The following is an 18,225-nucleotide window of genomic DNA, read 5'->3' as shown; positions in this document are numbered from 1 at the left end:
TAATGATGTAGATTTTCATAATTTGTTTAACTTATTTTAACTATCACACCAATTATTTGTCATAAAAATGATATATGTATGAATATAACATCATTCTTTAATTCATCTGCCTAATGTCTGCACACATTCTAAAATTGTAGTTATATATAATATATTTAGACCATTTAGTATTTTTTTAATCTACTGTATGTATGACATCCTGGAATCAAAATGTATGTAGAAAGCCAAATAGATAGATCAGATATGTATGTACAGTATGCATAAAGCCCTAGTGTCTTAATTTGGTTGGTAAAACAGGAAACTTTCAGCTGTGTACTGACTCGCACATAAGAGACGCCTCCTTTAATATGCCAGTGACACTTATTCTATAAATAGGCAAGTTTTATGTGTGAGATTTCCAACGCTCACTGTTAACTACACACAGGCCTGCATGAAACCCCACTATTATCTGATTTCTAAACATGCTGATTCCTCTGTGCAGGTTTCCGACATCCATATTAGTCGTTTCCACGATCCAAAGCGCATTCCAGACTTCGAAAGGTTCTGTAGAGACACTATTGATGTGATAAAACCTGATCTTGTGCTGGCCACAGGTGAGCTGCCGTACATTATGTACTGTATAAATAGTCAAATTAGATTTTATATACAGGTGCATCTCAATAAATTAGAATGTCGTGGTAAAGTTCATTTATTTCAGTAATTCAACTCAAATTGTGAAGCTCGTGTATTAAATAAATTCAATGCACACAGACTGAAGTAGTTTAAGTCTTTGGTTCTTTTAATTGTGATGATTTTGCCTCACATTTAACAAAAACCCACCAATTCACTATCTCAACAAATTAGAATATGGTGACATGCCAATCAGCTAATCAACTCAAAACACCTGCAAAGGTTTCCTGAGCCTTCAAAATGGTCTCTCAGTTTGGTTCACTAGGCTATACAAGCATGGGGAAGCCACAAACATTCATTGCCAAAGAAGCTGGCTGTTCACAGAGTGCTGTATCCAAGCATGTTTGAGGAGATAGTGAATTGGTGGGTTTTTGTTAAATGTGAGCCAAAATCATCACAATTAAAAGAACCAAAGACTACTTCAGTCTGTGTGCATTGAATTTATTTAATACACGAGTTTCACAATTTGAGTTGAATTACTGAAATAAATGACCTTTTCCACGACATTCTAATTTATTGAGATGCACCTGTATACACGCAACATAGACCAACATTTTTACTTTATTTAACAGGGGACTTGACAGATGCGAAGACTGAGAGTAAACTGGGCTCTCTTCAACATGAAGTGGAGTGGCAGGCCTACCACAACGTCCTTAAAAGATCACGAGTGCTGGAACGAACAAAATGGATTGACATTCGGGGAAACCATGGTGATTTATTTATTTTGATTTTGATGATTTATGGAGAGATGGAGTTGTCAAAAAGATTTACCCAAAAACCCCAACCCGATCTCACGGGAAAAAGTGATTTTGTATGAAGTTGCATGATGCGATTTTTAGAAAAAAGTAAGCGTGAAAATCCCCCTCTAAGCATAAACAGAGGCATAAGCAGATCATACAAAAAAACGTAAGAATGAGATCATACGAATTAGCCACCAATTCATCAAAATGTAAAATAGCTACACAATGAAATGAAATTGTGTTGAACACTCTGCTTGTCTGCCACTGGTCAGTGAAACGGATAGTCCCGCCCCAAAATCAGACCATTGGTTGAGCCAGTGTTGCTGTGTCGGGCTTGAATGATTAAAGTGTTTACACACTTAATGAATGGATCTTACATACAGTCGCATATTACAATTTTAAATTCACAAAAATTACACACTTCAGCTTTGTTTTCTAATGTCAGTTGCATCCAGAAATCATTATAAAAGTGCCTGAAGGTTTGGATGGGAGATCTAAATGAAGGCCGGAATTAAGTTGCCTCTTTGCACGTCACTGTTGGTCAGGGACAAATAATGTCTTTGTCCCAGTGTCTGTTGGCAATACAACAATTAAAGGACATTGAGTGAAGACAGCTGGACACTCTTGTGTCACACTAATGACTTGAAATGAAGCCCCGCTCTATTAAACAGGATATTGCAGGCTTGTTGTGACACAAAAACAAACTTCAGTGGATTAATAACATCTTTGCAATCATGAGGCTGTTTATCATTACTCCTCCAGTTTCCTATCTTTATTTAAAGGAATAGTTCACCCAGAAATGATGCTCAAATACACCTCATTCCAAATCTATAAGATTTTTTGTGTCAAATACATAAGGAGACATTTAGATGAATGCTCATGCTGCTCTTTTCCATACAATTGGTTGCTGATTCAGACTGTAAACCTTCATAAATTTCCCATAAAAGGACACATGCACTACATTCCAAGTCTTCAGAAGCACATTTGATAGCTTTGCGTGAGAAACAGACTGAAATTGAAGTCATTATACTGTAAGAATTATATTTCTCTAATACCGTATATCTCTTTAAGTCTCTTTTTACAACCAACCGGGTGTGACACGTTAAGTTTCCAATGACACTAAAACTAAATGCTTTGCAGCACAACAGAATCACAGCCAATCAAAACCCATTTGATGTTTAAAATACAGTTAAATGGACTAAGATTTGGACCAATGATATTTAATATAAACACATTAAATATACATAACTCACTGTGTAAAGTGTGCAGGAACTGTGTTTCAGATTAGCATATTAATATTTAGCTAAGAAGACTGCATCGACTTTGGTGGAGGCTAATGAACATCTCTAATGAACTCGCATAGCTCATATATCATTTTTCCTCTATTCCCATTATACCATTTCCCCACAGCTCCTGTAACTGGTGTTACATTACGAAAGCTGCCAGACATGTAATAAGAGCTCTGTTATCAGTTATTTTGTCCCCGCCTTTCTTCCGTTTCCTGGAAATCTTGACTGATACTGTCTTCTTGTCTCCTCAGATGCCTTTAATATTATTTCACTGGAGAGCGTGAACAATTATTACAGGTCTGTACAAATATTACAAATGCAGAACATAATGACTATAAAGAAGGTTCAGATATTAAAGTCGACTTCAAAAAAAAATTTTTTTAGTGCATGTTTAATGGTCTTATTGGGAAAAGTATGTTGGTGCTTATTTTTCCAAGGGAAAAAAAAAAGGTTGTCTCAATCTTCATTACTGAATACTTAGGAAATACTCTGCCAATCAGAAAGTTGGATCCTTCCACTACATACACAGAACTCCTTTTGGGAACTACTCGTTCATTTGTGCCGATGCCACTCTGACCCCAGGACCCAAACGGCCCTATAACTTCTTTGGGATTATCAATCAGGTAAAAGAGATCTGTTAATTTTAGCTTTGCTTATGGTAAATGTGATGACAACTTTTTCCTTGGGCTGAAATGTGAATGTTTTCCATAGACTCAGATGGACATGTTGGCCACCCTTCGAGAGGAGAGTCTGAGCAGTAACAAGTCCATCTGGTTTGGCCATTATACTACATCTACTGTCATCTCCCCCTTCCCAGGAATCCGAGAGCTCATGAGGTTTGGAAAAATCTTGCAGCAACACTGTCAACCAATTAGATTTTTTTCCCCCAATGACCGCCAATAACTACCCAATTAGACAGGAAGAGAACATGTGACCTGCATATAAAGTGACCAACAACAGTTTGTTTTTGTTTGTTTTTTCTGTTAGGGGTTGGTTTATATGAAATTAGATTATATTACAATAAAGTACATGCATGAGAAAATTAATTAAATAACAGTGCCAAATTTCTATATATGACTACACTGAAAACTTTAGAAAACAACTTAATGTATATGTGACCCTGGATCACAAAACTAGTCTTTAAGTCGCTGGGGTATATTTTGTAGCAATAGCCAAAAATACATTGTATGGGTCAAAATGGTAGATTTTTCTTTTATGCCAAAAATCATTAGGATATTAAGTAAAGATCATGTTCCATGAAGATATTTTGTAAATTTCCTACCGTAAATATATCAAAACTTAATTTTTGATTAGTAATATGCATTGCTAAGAACTTCATTTGGACAACTTTAAAGGTGATTTTCTCAATATTTAGATTTTTTTTGCACCCTCAGATTCCAGATTTTTTAATAGTTTTATCTCGGTGAAATATTGTCCTATCCTAACAAACCATACATCAATGGAAAGCTTTATTTATTCAGCTTTCAGATGATGTATAAATCTCAATTTCGAAAAATTGACCCTTATTTTTCTTATTTTTGTGGTCCAGGGTCTCATATAGAGTTTGTGAGTTTTAGTCCATATAAAAATAATAATACAATAATATAAATTATGATATATATATATATAAAATTTATTTAAAAAGACTACTTTTTATAGTTTTTATAACTTGTGTTATAGTAATATATTTTAAAGTAATTTATTTCTGTGATGGAAGAGCAATCATTACTCCAGTCTTCAGTGTCAGCGGATCCTTCAGAAATCATTCTAATATTCTGATTTGATGGCCAAAAATATTTCTTATTATTATTATTACCCAAAACTGTATTGCTGCTTAATATTTTTAGTGGAAACTGTGATATACTCTTTGATACATTCCAAAGCACAGCATTTATTTGAGATAGCAATCTTTTGAAACAATGTAAAAGTTTTGAACGGTGGTGTAGATTAATAAAATTATAGATTTTTAATTACAGCATCAAGTATCTATGAAAGCTTGTAATGAAAACACAAGAAAAATAAAAAATAGATTTTGTTATATAAAGACTTTTGTTTCTGTCCACACAAAATTAATAATACAAATGTTTTTACATACAGTATGTAACTTATATATATATATATATATATATATATATATGTATATGTGTGTATGTATGTATATAACCTTGTAGACACTAGTTTCTTTGTGATTTAATAAAAATCCCTTTATGTTGCAAATTAGGAAAGGGCTTAAAATTTTTGTGTGCAGTATGAATCAGAACCAGTCAGTGACCTGTGGATGGCCTGTGACTGTGCCGTCTGAGACTGCGACTAGATTTGGGCCACTTTTCAAATGTCATTCCTTATATATATATATATATATATATATATATATGTATGTATGTATATAACCTTGTAGACACTAGTTTCTTTGTGATTTAATAAAAATCCCTTTATGTTGCAAATTAGGAAAGGGCTTAAAATTTTTGTGTGCAGTATGAATCAGAACCAGTCAGTGACCTGTGGATGGCCTGTGACTGTGCCGTCTGAGACTGCAACTAGATTTGGGCCACTTTTCAAATGTCATTCTAAATCTGATGTCTATTTGGCCATCTGACCTACATCTAAACCCTAGTATGGGATTCTCTAGCATGAATTCTGGTCTGAAAGCAAGGTTTGGCACTCAGGCCTGGGAATATGCTGTATTAATAATGTCATGTTCAGTGCCATTCATATTAAACACTTGTGAGGAATAATGTTGAAAAGCTAACAAGAGGCACTAGATTGCAGATTACATCTCTTAATGTCATATTCGTCATATTCTGCTGAATCTCGAATTTTATCCATTGTTTTTTTTACAGTACAGCCATGGCGTATTTGTGTGGGCACCTACATACACTAGGAGGCTTCATGCCGGTACTGCACAGTCGACATCAAGGAGGCACACTTGAGCTAGAGCTGGGAGACTGGATGGAAAACCGCAGGTAAGTTCAGAAAGAACAAGGCCCACACTCAAGGGAATGCTGCATGATGTAAATATAGCTGACTATGTTAGCAAATACAAGCACAACAGCTGATATATGAGGAACTCATATCATTGTGCCCTAACTCTTATAAAAAACCGGTTACATGCATTTTTTCCTGGGCTCAGATATAGGATATTGGCTTTCGACCATGACCTGTTTAGTTTCACTGACTTGACGTTTGAAGACTGGCCAGCTGTGCTGATCACCAATCCCAAAGACGCCCAGTACCTGCATCCAGGAGTGGAGCCTCTGGGTCGTATCCGCAGTTCCACGCACATCAGGTGTCTCTGTGTGTGTCCTCTTGAACCTTCAAGCGCTCAGACACTGACTTTGTGAAAAATTATCATCTCTCATCCAAACTTCACTTTCATTTTTATTTCTTGCATGCATGACTTGTTCTGTCCTACCAAGAATGTCATATTTTGGGGTTGCACTTATTGCTGAATGTGTCGGTTCTGTAGGCTCCTGGCTTTCTCTGAATCTTCAATCACAGCTGTGCATGTGAGTGTGGATGGAGCTTCACTGGGGAAAGCGTTTAGCGCAGGGGGTTCTTTATACGTGCTGCAATGGGATCCAACGCTATATGCTACTGGGCTGCACACTATCAGAGTTAAAGTGGAGGTAGGTGATTTGAACAAACCCCGAGCTCTAGTATTAAACATTACTCGTTCCTCAAATCACGCGGCTTGTTGAGAAGAGGTGTGCTGTTGCGTTTCTAAACAATTGGGCAAACAAATTCTGCCTGTTGGATGACAAACTGTGCAAACGTCCCGTAGACTTTGTAAGCGTAATATCTGGAGACCAGAATATTGTAGAAATAGACTTAAGCAACCAACCAGAAAACACAGAACAACAAAATGCTTAAAACGACTAAGAAAACCTCAGCAACCTCTAAAGTAACATTCCCCAGAACAGCCTAGCAACCACAAAGCAACATGGTTAAACTCAGAACCTTAGCAACTGCATAGCAATTGTTTATTTAAATATAGAAATGGTTGTAGTGTTCTTTTAAGAAAATGGCACAGTGTGAGCTTTTCTCACCTCTTCTCTGTCTCCCTGTCCCAGGACTCGGCAGGTCGCTCAAAAGTGCGAGAGCAGCAGTTCACACTGGAGGAAGACCTCACTGCCAGCTTCGGCTTCATGCAGTCCTTCATCCTCCTCACAGACCACTACATACTGGTACGAAAATGAAACCAGGTCATCGTGTGATGGTGAAAAATTGATTATACAATAAATATTGAAATATCTATTTGCTTCACTCTTAAGTTCAATTATTATAGCTTTTAACATATCATGATTCATATTTTTATAGTGGATTTTCATAGTTTAAGATTGAAAGTCTGGGTCTAGGACAAGAGTACAACAATAAAATCGCTACATAAAACACATTTACCACAAAAGTAAAAGTTTATTGTTAATAGTTTGCTGTTAATAAGTAACATTCCCCAGAACAGCCTAGCAACCACAAAGCAACATGGTTAAACTCAGAACCTTAGCAACTGCATAGCAATTGTTTATTTAAATATAGAAATGGTTGTAGTGTTCTTTTAAGAAAATGGCACAGTGTGAGCTTTTCTCACCTCTTCTCTGTCTCCCTGTCCCAGGACTCGGCAGGTCGCTCAAAAGTGCGAGAGCAGCAGTTCACACTGGAGGAAGACCTCACTCCCAGCTTCGGCTTCATGCAGTCCTTCATCCTCCTCACAGACCACTACATACTGGTACGAAAATGAAACCGGGTCATCGTGTGATGGTGAAAAATCGATTATACAATAAATATTGAAATGGCTATTTGCTCTTAAGTTCAATTATTATAGCTTTTAACATATCATGATTCATATTTTTATAGTGGATTTTCATAGTTTAAGATTGAAAGTCTGGGTCTATGACAAGAGTACAACAATAAAATCGCTACATAAAACACATTTACCACAAAAGTAAAAGTTTATTGTTAATAGTTTGCTGTTAATTAATATTACATGCATCTCAGTGACTGTGTGTGTGTGTGTGTGTGTGTGTCCCACAGGCACGGATTGCCTTTGTGGGCATAGTATTACTAAACCTTGCTGGGCTTGTGCTCTTCAGATTTATGCCTGTATCTTCTACAAGAGGTATTTCTGTTGTCCTGTCATTATAACTGAATATAAATGTTCTTCATAGTTCCAAAGCATAACTGACACTTGACACTATATGCTCTTATAATTCATCAGGACTGTCTTCTCAAGCGTGGATGTCCCTGCATCTTGTCAGTAAGAGCAACATGTTCTTCTACTCTCTGTTGCTGTTCAACCTGTGTACAGCATTAGGTAAGTCACCGCCTGACACCACTTAAACAGTTTCACAAATTGATGGAACATAGTGATTTAAGCTACCACTGCAGAAGGCCTGTAATCTTTTTTTTTTTTAAATACAGAAAATAGTTTGTTTTCCATCCGACCATTCAGAAGAGAGAATGAGTGATAATCACATAATTATTATATTATAGATAATTGCCTCTTAGTTTTTATAAATGCCCATAACCGACCCTTGACCTTAGGGCTGTAAGTAATCTAATAAAATGATAAACCAAAAATAAAAAATCTAATAAAACTGTGAAAGTGCCGATGCAAAATATTTATATTTCCAACTTAAAAACTAGTTTGTTTTTAAAATTAAAAATAGCTTTTTTTCAAAATGCCTTTGATAAGCCTAAGACTATATCTAGATAAACATATACCAATTTTCATGTATAAAATCAATAGTAGAGTCTGAAGTTACATATAACTCTATATGGGTCATTTTGGACCCAAACAAAACAGATGTCAAGGGATTGTTCACCCAAAAAAGTAAATATAGCTGAAAATTGAGTCACCCTCATGTTGTTCTAAACTTGTACTTATTACAGTTATTTCTTCTGTGGAACACATAGATATTTAAAAATAAAAATTATTTGTTCATACAATGAAAGTCAGGGGGTTAGGTGACATTTTTGTTGTGACACTTAAAAAGAAGCAACCTGAAATGAATAATCATGATTACAGTATCAAGGGAAATGATGAGCATAATTGTGTAGCCCTACTTGGTTTGCTCGAGCACAATGAAAATGCGTCAGGATGAACTCACAACATGTCCTTGCAATTACTGTGAAGAAGGAACAGTGCTTTTAGTCTACTGGTTTTTCAGGGCCATGGTTCATTGGGGAAGTCATTGATGGACACAGTGGAGCCTGCTTTGCCTTTGGCGTGTTTGTGGATGGGCATTTCCTCGAAGGCAGTCTGACCTATGTCGTGGGAGTCATACAGGTAATTCCAGATCTAGGTGCAGATCATACTGATTGTATGGGATGAGTCGTAACATGTCATCTGTCATCCACAGGTGCTCTTCTTCAATATGCCTCTCACTTATTACCTCTGCTGGAGTCTTCACCACAGGTGTCGCGGCACCAGCTTCCGCTCGCATTTCTGTCGGCCGGGCAGCCACTGGAGGCCTCTGGCGATGCACATAGGCATGCTGGTCCTCATGATCTGGCAGGCCTATTCTTGCTACTTCCTGCTGGAGACCTATGGGGCACTGGCCTTCTTCCTGTCTCCCGTACGTACCTGGGCTCTGCTCATGGGCCTGCTGTTGGTGTACAGGGCATGGTGGGGAACACCTCCTAGATTCTCTGGTGGCAGCAAGACCAACCGGCCATTGTGACGGACATTAAGAGGCCTTCACCTGTATCGTTGTGACGGACACTGTTTTGTGCCAAGCTCTTCCCTCCTTTCACCACTGTCGGTCACCGAATTGCCAATCGTTCCCATGACGCGTTAGGATAAAAAAAATAGTCTTTAGTTAATATGAAGCGATGATGGCATCACATGTGGATGACGGAGCCGTTGCAAACCTGGTTCTGATCCTCCTTTGACACTAAGGCACGTTGGTAGTTTTTGTAGTCAGTTCTCACTGTTGTGAACCAGATGTGTGTAGTTAAGCATACCTATTACTTTGATAAACTGCGCATTATGTACTCGTCAGATTATGTTTGTTTTTATTTGTGATGAGCAATCAAGAATGGAATAAGACTGCCTGATATTCTTAATCAATGTTTCTGCATGGAACTGCCACCACTCACAGAGAGGTCAGTCAGTATGAGTACTCTCATATTGTTTTAATGCATATAAACTACACTGTAAAGAGAGAATGATATCACCAAATCTGCTTACACCTGTAGACGAGGTATAAAATGTAAAGGATCATTTAAGGGATGAAGCTGGTCATTATCGGCTATACATGATTTCTTTATTTTCTCCACCAATGAAAATAGTTCCAAAAGAAGCCAAAGCATCAAGCTTTGCATGTCACTAATGTGTATGTGAGCGTAATGGAACACTGCTCGGTCGATCAGATTAGACCAGGGATGTCCAATCTTGCTCTTGAAGGGCCAATATCATGCAGAGTTTGGCTCTAACACACTTGCCTGGAAGTTTCTAGTGAGTCTGAAGACCCTGATTGTAGAACACTACTTTGGTTCAAGTGTGTTAAATTAGAGTTGGACCTAAACTCTGCAGGACAGTGCTGAATTTGTCACCCCTGGATTAAACGATCAGAACTATAATGACCAGATGACTGTACATTATTCCACTTATTACACCACTAATTAACAAGATAAATATTGAATTTGAGCTTTTATTATTTTATTGCTAGACGAAAACTGCACCGTGATAAAAGGGACATGAAATTGCGTTGGACAATGTTAAATTGTATAGTTTAGCAGTCATCGTACCAAAAAAATTGTTGATGCAGAATGCCAACGTTGGCAAGAATTTGTCAGAAGTAAAGGGATAGTTCACCCAAAATCGAAAATTCTGTCATCAGTTACTCAACCAAACCTGTAGGACTTTTGTTCATCTTTTTTCTATGTTCATTTTTTTGGAATGAACTTTCAATGGAGGGACAGAAATCTTTATTTGTGTTTCAAAGATGAATGAATGTTTAATGGGTTTGGAACGACATGAGGTTGAGTAGCTGTTGACAGCATTTAAACTAGAGTAAACTAACACTTTAAGTATTTCAAAGAGCTGTGTAATACGTTTTGGTATCTTCCCTGCCCTGCTGTAAGATTTATCCATCGTCTTACAGTGTAAGAACTTGATTTTGAACAATAATTCACTCTGTAAACTGATTATTCTTATTCAAATACATATTCCAAAAGACTCTAATCTCAAAAGGATGAAACCACTATATTTATATAGAAGAGCATGAATGTAGAACATTTTTGTTGCACTATGGTTAATACACTTAATAGTGGCCACTTAAACATGCTAAAAATTAAAGCCAGACATTTTGGACTGCTGAAGGGAACATCCCAATGTAGCATATAGAATAGAACACTGAACACATGGAAACAATCGAATGTGCACAATTCTGTTACACGTTTATTAGAGAAACGTTGTGAAGCGGCTCTTTTATAGTTGGTTTTGCACAGTTGCAGACCACAAAAACAAGCTAAGGACAATGGCCATTTAGTGGGAAAATCAGCTAGTTTGAAAAAAGGAACCGTGTTGTCCTCGAGGTCTGTCTTTTTTGCCCTCATAATCCACTTGACAGGTGCCAGAAAGAGCTGTGACAAGAGTTTCTGGTGCATTCACTGACGTTGTGTCGGGTCACTCGAGGTCTCTGTTGTCTCTCAGGAAAGTAAAGACTTGAACAATAGGCTGCTCTAGTTTGTCTTTCAATGACCTGAATGTTATTTTGAAAGAGTTTTGTCGCAGTTTTATGGCACACGATAGTGAGGACAAACATTTTTAGAAGATTCTACATTTACTCAGTGTTTGTGGTGAACCAATAGGACTTTGAATGTTTGATGATGAAATATCTGCTTACATGTGATTTGGTTTGAATTACTGTATTTCATTTTTGAATTATTTTATTGTATTCATCCACATTGATATTGTAATGTATATTCCTTCCAGTTGTTCTGCACTGTTTTCTGTGCATTCTCAAGTTTCTGTGGTCACGTGGCTTTTGTAGATCCACTCATGTCGGAAAGTGCTGTTCACATTTGTTTTGTGGCAGGCACAAAATCAGTGAAAAATTAATACATATTTACTTGGAGTTTGACGACAGCTGACAATGTTGTTTTCCACATGAAACAACCTCAGTTTATATTTGTCACGTTTCTGCAACTCTGAATCATCTTGCATTGGAATTGAATTATCTGGCTGTATCCATGTACAACAAAGTAAAGGGGTTTCATATTGTGAGTTATATTTCGTTTTTGTCGTTTCTTTTTCCATGTAAAGGCAAGACTTTCATATCCTAAAATATTTAAGAGGAAAAGTGCAATTAATTTACTACTAATCAAATAGAGCCATTTTCGAACTAGCCACCTTAGTCTTGATACCTGCCACATGCACTACGGTTTAAAAGTTTGGGGTTAGTAAGATTTATTTACTTTTTTTAATAATACTTTTAATCAGCAAGGGTGCTTTAAATTGATCAAAAGTGACAAAAAAGACATTTTACAAAGCATTGTTACAAACTATTTCGTTGTTTTCCACATGAAACAACCTCAGTTTATATTTGTCACGTTTCTGCAACTCTGAATCATCTTGCATTGGAATTGAATTATCTGGCTGTATCCATGTACAACAAAGTAAAGGGGTTTCATATTGTGAGTTATATTTCGTTTTTGTCGTTTCTTTTTCCATGTAAAGGCAAGACTTTCATATCCTAAAATATTTTAAGAGGAAAAGTGCAATTAATTTACTACTAATCAAATAGAGCCATTTTCGAACTAGCCACCTTAGTCTTGATACCTGCCACATGCACTACGGTTTAAAAGTTTGGGGTTAGTAAGATTTATTTACTTTTTTAATAATACTTTAAATCAGCAAGGGTGCTTTAAATTGATCAAAAGTGACAAAAAAGACATTTTACAAAGCATTGTTACAAACTATTTAAAAAAAATGCTGTTCTTTGAAACATGTATCACCATTTCCTCAAACATATTAAGCAGCACAACTGTTTTCAGCATTGATAGTAAGAAGAAATGTTTCTTGAGCAGCAAATCAGCATATTAGAATAATTTCTGAAGGATTATGTGACACTGAAGACTGGAGTAATGATGCTGAAAATTCAGCTTTGCATCAAAGGAATAGAATACATTTTTAAATATTTAAAAATGGAAACCGTTCTTTTAAATCATAATAATATATCACAATATTACTGTTTTGACTGTTTCTTAAATGCAGCCTTGGTGAACATAAGGGAATTCTTTCAAAAAACATTTGAAAAATCCGCAAACACTCATAAACAAACTATATATGTGCATTTTCAGTGTCAACCCTTAAGCAGTGCTTTGTACTATCTGTATATTACTGAATCTATTTTAATATAGACACTTAGAACAAGGCAAACATTATTAGATTCATTTTAATTTTATTTAAACATGTTAGGTCAACTTGTCATTTAGCTGATGCCTTTATCCAAACTGACTTACAGCACACTTAAAGGGACCGTCCCACTGGAGAAACCTCAAATGTCTTTTTGAGAGACCTTTTTGGTAACCTTTCGATTAACAGCCCAGATTTATAATGACTCCACCACATGACCTCCTGATGCAGATGTTTGACTCAGTCTGAAATTTTGACAACTTGTTTACCTATGTTGCCTCCGGTCATCATGAAGCAGAATGCATAGTGCATACATCTATTAATATAAACACAGACGGTTCATACAATATGTATGCAAAGTCAACTTTGGCACATGAGAAAATAATAACAATAATAAACTCCATTTACAACAGTTTCCAACACCTGTAAAATGAAGAGGAGAGATACGATGTACGAAAGGTTTGTGGCATCTTTCGTGTGGGGAAACATGACTGTGGTAGATTGACCTTTTTCTGGCCTGTCTTTACCCAGTGACTGAGCTGCATAAGACCTTCTTCATGCTTCTCCATGTAGTTCAATACAACAAATCTCTCCCTGTGAACATACTGTAGTGCGTACAAGTTGGTAATATGATCATACATACACATACATACAATCAACAAAGTAGGTTTTACTAGCTATTTTCATGTACCTTGTGATGTTTTTGTGATGCAAAGTTTCTTGGGTATCCTCACTAAGAGGAGGTGGGTAAGGCACATCCTTATTGTACTGTGATATTTGGCCGCACAGGATCACATGACCACCGGGATTCATCTGCACAGTGTGAATATTACTTTAACACAAACAACCCAAAGAAGTGCTGATGGGACCACCTACATTGTCAAAGTATATACAGTATCAATGCCTGCAGGGCAGTGCTCCCTCAGCGCTGAGCTGATATCTCCTTTTTTGTAGTTTATCCCTACTGTAAAACCCAGCTCTGTTACCAAGGTCTGGCATTTCTGGTCGGAACCACAAATCCCCACGACTCTCTCACTGCCATCCAATCTGCCGATCTTAAACAACAGAGAGCAAAGTTAAAATAACATGGCATATATCACAAGGAAAGAGCAAAACAGTTGAAACTTTTTTATATTGTTTTATGCAAGAAGCACATAGTGAGACATTTAGTGCTTAATATAATACCAAATTATGTTGAATTCATAAATATTATTAAAGGTGACATATCATGAAAATCGGACTTTTCCAGGTTTTAAGTGCTATAATCAGGTCCCCGGTGCATCTGCCAACCAAGGAAACGTGAAAAAGATTAACCCAGTAACTTTGTTTTGGGAAGCCTTTTTCTGCAAGCGTCTGAAAAAACGAGCGCGTTTTATTTCGCTCACTTGGTGACGTGGCAAAGGGATCTCATTATAATATTACCGCCCCGGGGGGCACGAGGACTAAGATTGAGAAACGCTGTAATAAATGATCTGTGGGGTATTTTGAGTGGAAACTTTACAGACACATTCTGAGGACATCAGAGACTTATATTACATATTGTAAAAAGGGGCATAATATGTCTCCTTTAAGTTTTCTGTGAGTCACACCAGATGACATTTTACAACCTGAACTAAACTTGTCTTCTCATAAAAAAAGTATGATTTTAAATGATCTGATTGATTATTGATCTTGACATTAAATCATGCAGGGGGTCCTGTCTATGATAAGATTTCCTTTTTTGTTTTATTTTTTCTTCATGTTGGTAGCACCACACGAAAAAATTTTTAGTAGGCAAAATATTTTTGACAAACCTTTTGAACAATTTCAATATTTAATGAGTTTTCTGTTCTTAATTATGGATTCAGGACAGTTGTATCACCATGATAATTTTGAATTTATGCCCCCCCCACCCCCATCATAGAAGAGGTGTGTTCAAGTTAATGAATATATGAACAGTTTTGTATATATACATATATATATGAGCATCAGTGAAAAGTCTACCTTAGCAGGCACCACTAAATATCAAGATAATTTATAATAACCCTTTTAAAATGAACCTAAAATTTGACTAAACTAACTCTTCCCGTAGAGAACAGACCCATTTCTTATATCCACTTACACATTACCTGTCCAGCAATCGACCCACAAGCTCGAGCTGCTCCACTGATCGTCTGGTGGGTTTCTGGAGTCACATGACCCTTCTCTCTCACACCTAAAAGAGCAGTGAGGTCAGGCATGCCCACCGCTCAGGTGACCATCTGCCATCTCTGGGTCAACCTGGAAGAACGAGTACACCACATAACCATACACACCTCCAATCCATATACATGAAGTCTATTAATCAAACTCGCCAAAATGAGCATTATACCTCTTGCAAAAGGCTGCCGTCCATCACATTGTAGGTTTGCCAAGGCCAGTTGAAGGAGGTGACAATAGCGCCCACAGATAATGCCTGATTCTTGCTGGCCTCCACTACACCAACTCCACCTCCATCCACACACTCCTCTAATCTCCATGGCAACAGGTAGTCAGCTCCAGTATCATCATGAGTTTGGTGTTAATATTGTATCATGCATGAGTGAACAAGTTAATGCCTGGTAGTATACTGATTATAGGTTGAGTTTTCATGAAGGAAATATTCACTATATGAATATAGTGAAATATAGTGAATATTTCCCACATGAAATGAATGGAATTCCTTCAAGAAAACTCAAACCACATAAGTGATAATAAACACAAGCAAGGTAATCTGACCATGCAAGGGTCAACTGAGAGGAAGAGTGTCCGGACTGACACCTGCCCTTCTTTCAGCTCTGAGGATTTCATAATCTCATCTACACGGAAATTCTCTGGAACCGGATGACCATTTCTATGCCTAATCATATATTGGGAAAGAATATTAACTGAAGTTCTGGAGACGAAATGCAGCACAGTAATATATGATTAGTGGACTACATTTTATTGTTAATGATTTGCAAATTAGCAAAATCATCAACATGGTTTACCTGGTCGTGAGCGCAAAACAACTCTTTTTACATTTAACATTTCCCCTTCTTTTATTACTCAATATTTTTTATAAAAGAAAACTTGAATTGTCAGAACTTGCAGCTATCTATAATGCAACTCTTATATGTTTTGCGTGCAGTGACAGCGTTTCTTCCTGAAATAATCACATGACACGCGGGAGCTCGTCTGATTGGCTGCATGAGCGTTAAAGGACTGGTCACACGTGTTGAGATGATAGAAAGTCAGACTCGCGAATCGGTTCTTTTGAACAGTTCATTTCGAAGAACCGGTTCCTTTTTTTATTAACCCTTGTGCGGTCTTCGGTCTGAGCGGAGAATTTTACATTTTGAATTTTTAAAGATCGTAGCTTCGCCAGAATGGTACGAAACTCGGTGACTTTTATGGCACTTGGTATGCGAACACAAAAAAAATTGATGGCATGATTCGAAAAAGCAAAGTGGTCGTCAAAAAATTGTCACACTCATGGTTTTCGGTCAAAAATGGCCGACCATAGGAAATGAATGGTAAATGGGGAAAAATACAGAAAATGTTTATGTGTACAATCTACAAATCCACCACAATGCAGAAAAAAATTGCACAGCAATGAAGGGGTGAAACTCTAAAACATCTAGAGTGCAAAATCAACACACCAACTCACGCATGCGCGGACACACACTTGTACACACACCTATGAACTGGTCTGACTGTAACACTGCAACTATGTAAAATAAAATAAACAATTCGACTACAATGCAGTAAAAAAAAGTGGACAGCAAGGAAGGGGTTACACTCTAAAACATAAAGAGTGTAAAACGGATACATCCACTCACAGACACACACATACAGAATTATACATACTCAAATGAATTGGTATGGCTATAACCATATAGCCAAAATGAGTCAGAAGACTGAAATACGAGGTTAAAATCCGATCAGACCCAGAAGGATTAAGCTCTGAAAAAGCATTCCTATTCATGTTTGTTAAATTTTTATAGAATTTTTATGTTTTGTGTAACAAACTGCTTTCTGTGTTCAGGTTGGAACGTAGTAATAATAATGCAAAAACCTACAGTTCAAATCAACATTTAAAACAACAACAAATATAAATCTTGGCAAAAAGTAGTCTTTGAGAATGCCTTATACATTTAAATCCACAACCTAATAAAAGTAAACAATTATGTATAAAAACAACTAGGGAATTCACAAGCCTCTCTATAGAGTCCTATACAGGAATCTAGTGGTTACACCATGAAATTACAAGTTTTTCTTATTTTGCTCTCACCAGGAAGTGCAGAGATACTGCATTAATTGAAAAATGTTGTACTATTTTCAGTGGGAAAAATTGATCATAATTATTGCATAGATATGAATTAGTACCATGAAAGTCTCTCAAAATACAAAAGATAAAATATTATTGAACAAAAATATATTAGATTGATTTTACTGAAGAAAAAAAGTTACATTTCAGGTGTCCGGTCACATTTGACCGCGAAGACCATGAGTGTGACTCCCAAATAGGGCTGCACGATTAATCGCATACGATTGTCATGTGCATCTCGTCAGTAAAGCCGGTTCTGTGATTAGTAGTAAATCTCCATCACCTGCTTTCAGATGGAGCAGCATTTAATACACAGAGCTGTAGATCACTGACAAGCTACGCGATATCGTGTTCATAATTGCAGATGAATCGCCTTCGATTATGAACGCGATATTGCGTAGCTTGTCATTGTCCCAAATGAGGAGCGCACAAAGCTGCAGTCCATAAATTTTGCCTCTTTGTCGCCATCTCTGTTTGAAAACCTGCAATCGCAGCTGTGTGCGGAATTATCTTCCTTGCGTGGGTTGTGCGGCGGCATGGCTCCAGCGGATGAATCTAATGTTTTGAGGAGTATGCGTGGCAGTCAGTCACCGCACCGGTGTGGATATTGTACTTTGCACTCACAGATTCTAGCCTACGTCTTGGAATATATGACCCAAATAAGCATTTTCACCGGATATTATCATCTGAACAAGTAAGTAACAAGTCTGTCACGTTTGTTCTGACCAACTGAGGAAAAAAGCATTACAATAAATTGCACTACCAATGGTGATTTAATCTAAATTAGCTCATATCACATCAAACCGTGCAAATTATTATTATACTTTATTCTCAAATTGTTAATGTTAACAACATCAGCATTGC

General features: G+C 36.9%; 1 protein-coding gene and 1 pseudogene across 1 annotated transcript; one reads left to right on the top strand and one right to left on the bottom strand.

Moving 5' to 3' along the window:
- Positions 1-430: 430 nt before the first annotated feature.
- On the top strand, positions 431-10,550 carry LOC107600841 (transmembrane protein 62-like). The gene is made up of 13 exons (XM_016292812.1): positions 431-593; positions 1,242-1,379; positions 2,950-2,995; positions 3,180-3,321; positions 3,410-3,534; positions 5,539-5,661; positions 5,829-5,984; positions 6,165-6,324; positions 6,769-6,882; positions 7,727-7,811; positions 7,911-8,006; positions 8,863-8,981; positions 9,055-10,550. The coding sequence occupies exons 1-13, from the start codon at positions 431-433 to the stop codon at positions 9,373-9,375; spliced, it is 1,788 nt and encodes a 595-aa protein (XP_016148298.1). The 3' UTR covers positions 9,376-10,550.
- A 2,745-nt stretch (positions 10,551-13,295) lies between these two features.
- Positions 13,296-16,082, bottom strand: LOC107600839 (prostaglandin reductase 2-like; annotated as a pseudogene).
- Positions 16,083-18,225: the final 2,143 nt, after the last annotated feature.

The sequence above is a fragment of the Sinocyclocheilus grahami genome, unplaced genomic scaffold (genome assembly GCF_001515645.1).
Source record: "Sinocyclocheilus grahami isolate Dianchi unplaced genomic scaffold, SAMN03320097.WGS_v1.1 scaffold293.1, whole genome shotgun sequence".
Lineage (NCBI taxonomy): Eukaryota > Metazoa > Chordata > Actinopteri > Cypriniformes > Cyprinidae > Sinocyclocheilus > Sinocyclocheilus grahami.
Note: the sequence above shows the minus strand (reverse complement) of the source record. Positions and strands in the feature narration are given on the sequence as shown.

What these genes read in the sequence shown, in the direction of transcription:
- LOC107600841 (XM_016292812.1), top strand. Translation starts at nt 431, where the DNA reads ATGAAACCCCACTATTATCTGATTTCTAAACATGCTGATTCCTCTGTG. An exon ending in CTATCAGAGTTAAAGTGGAG is followed by an intron (nt 6,325 to 6,768) that starts GTAGGTGATTTG and finishes TCCCTGTCCCAG; the next exon opens with GACTCGGCAGGTCGCTCAAA. An exon ending in CAACCTGTGTACAGCATTAG is followed by an intron (nt 8,007 to 8,862) that starts GTAAGTCACCGC and finishes CTGGTTTTTCAG; the next exon opens with GGCCATGGTTCATTGGGGAA.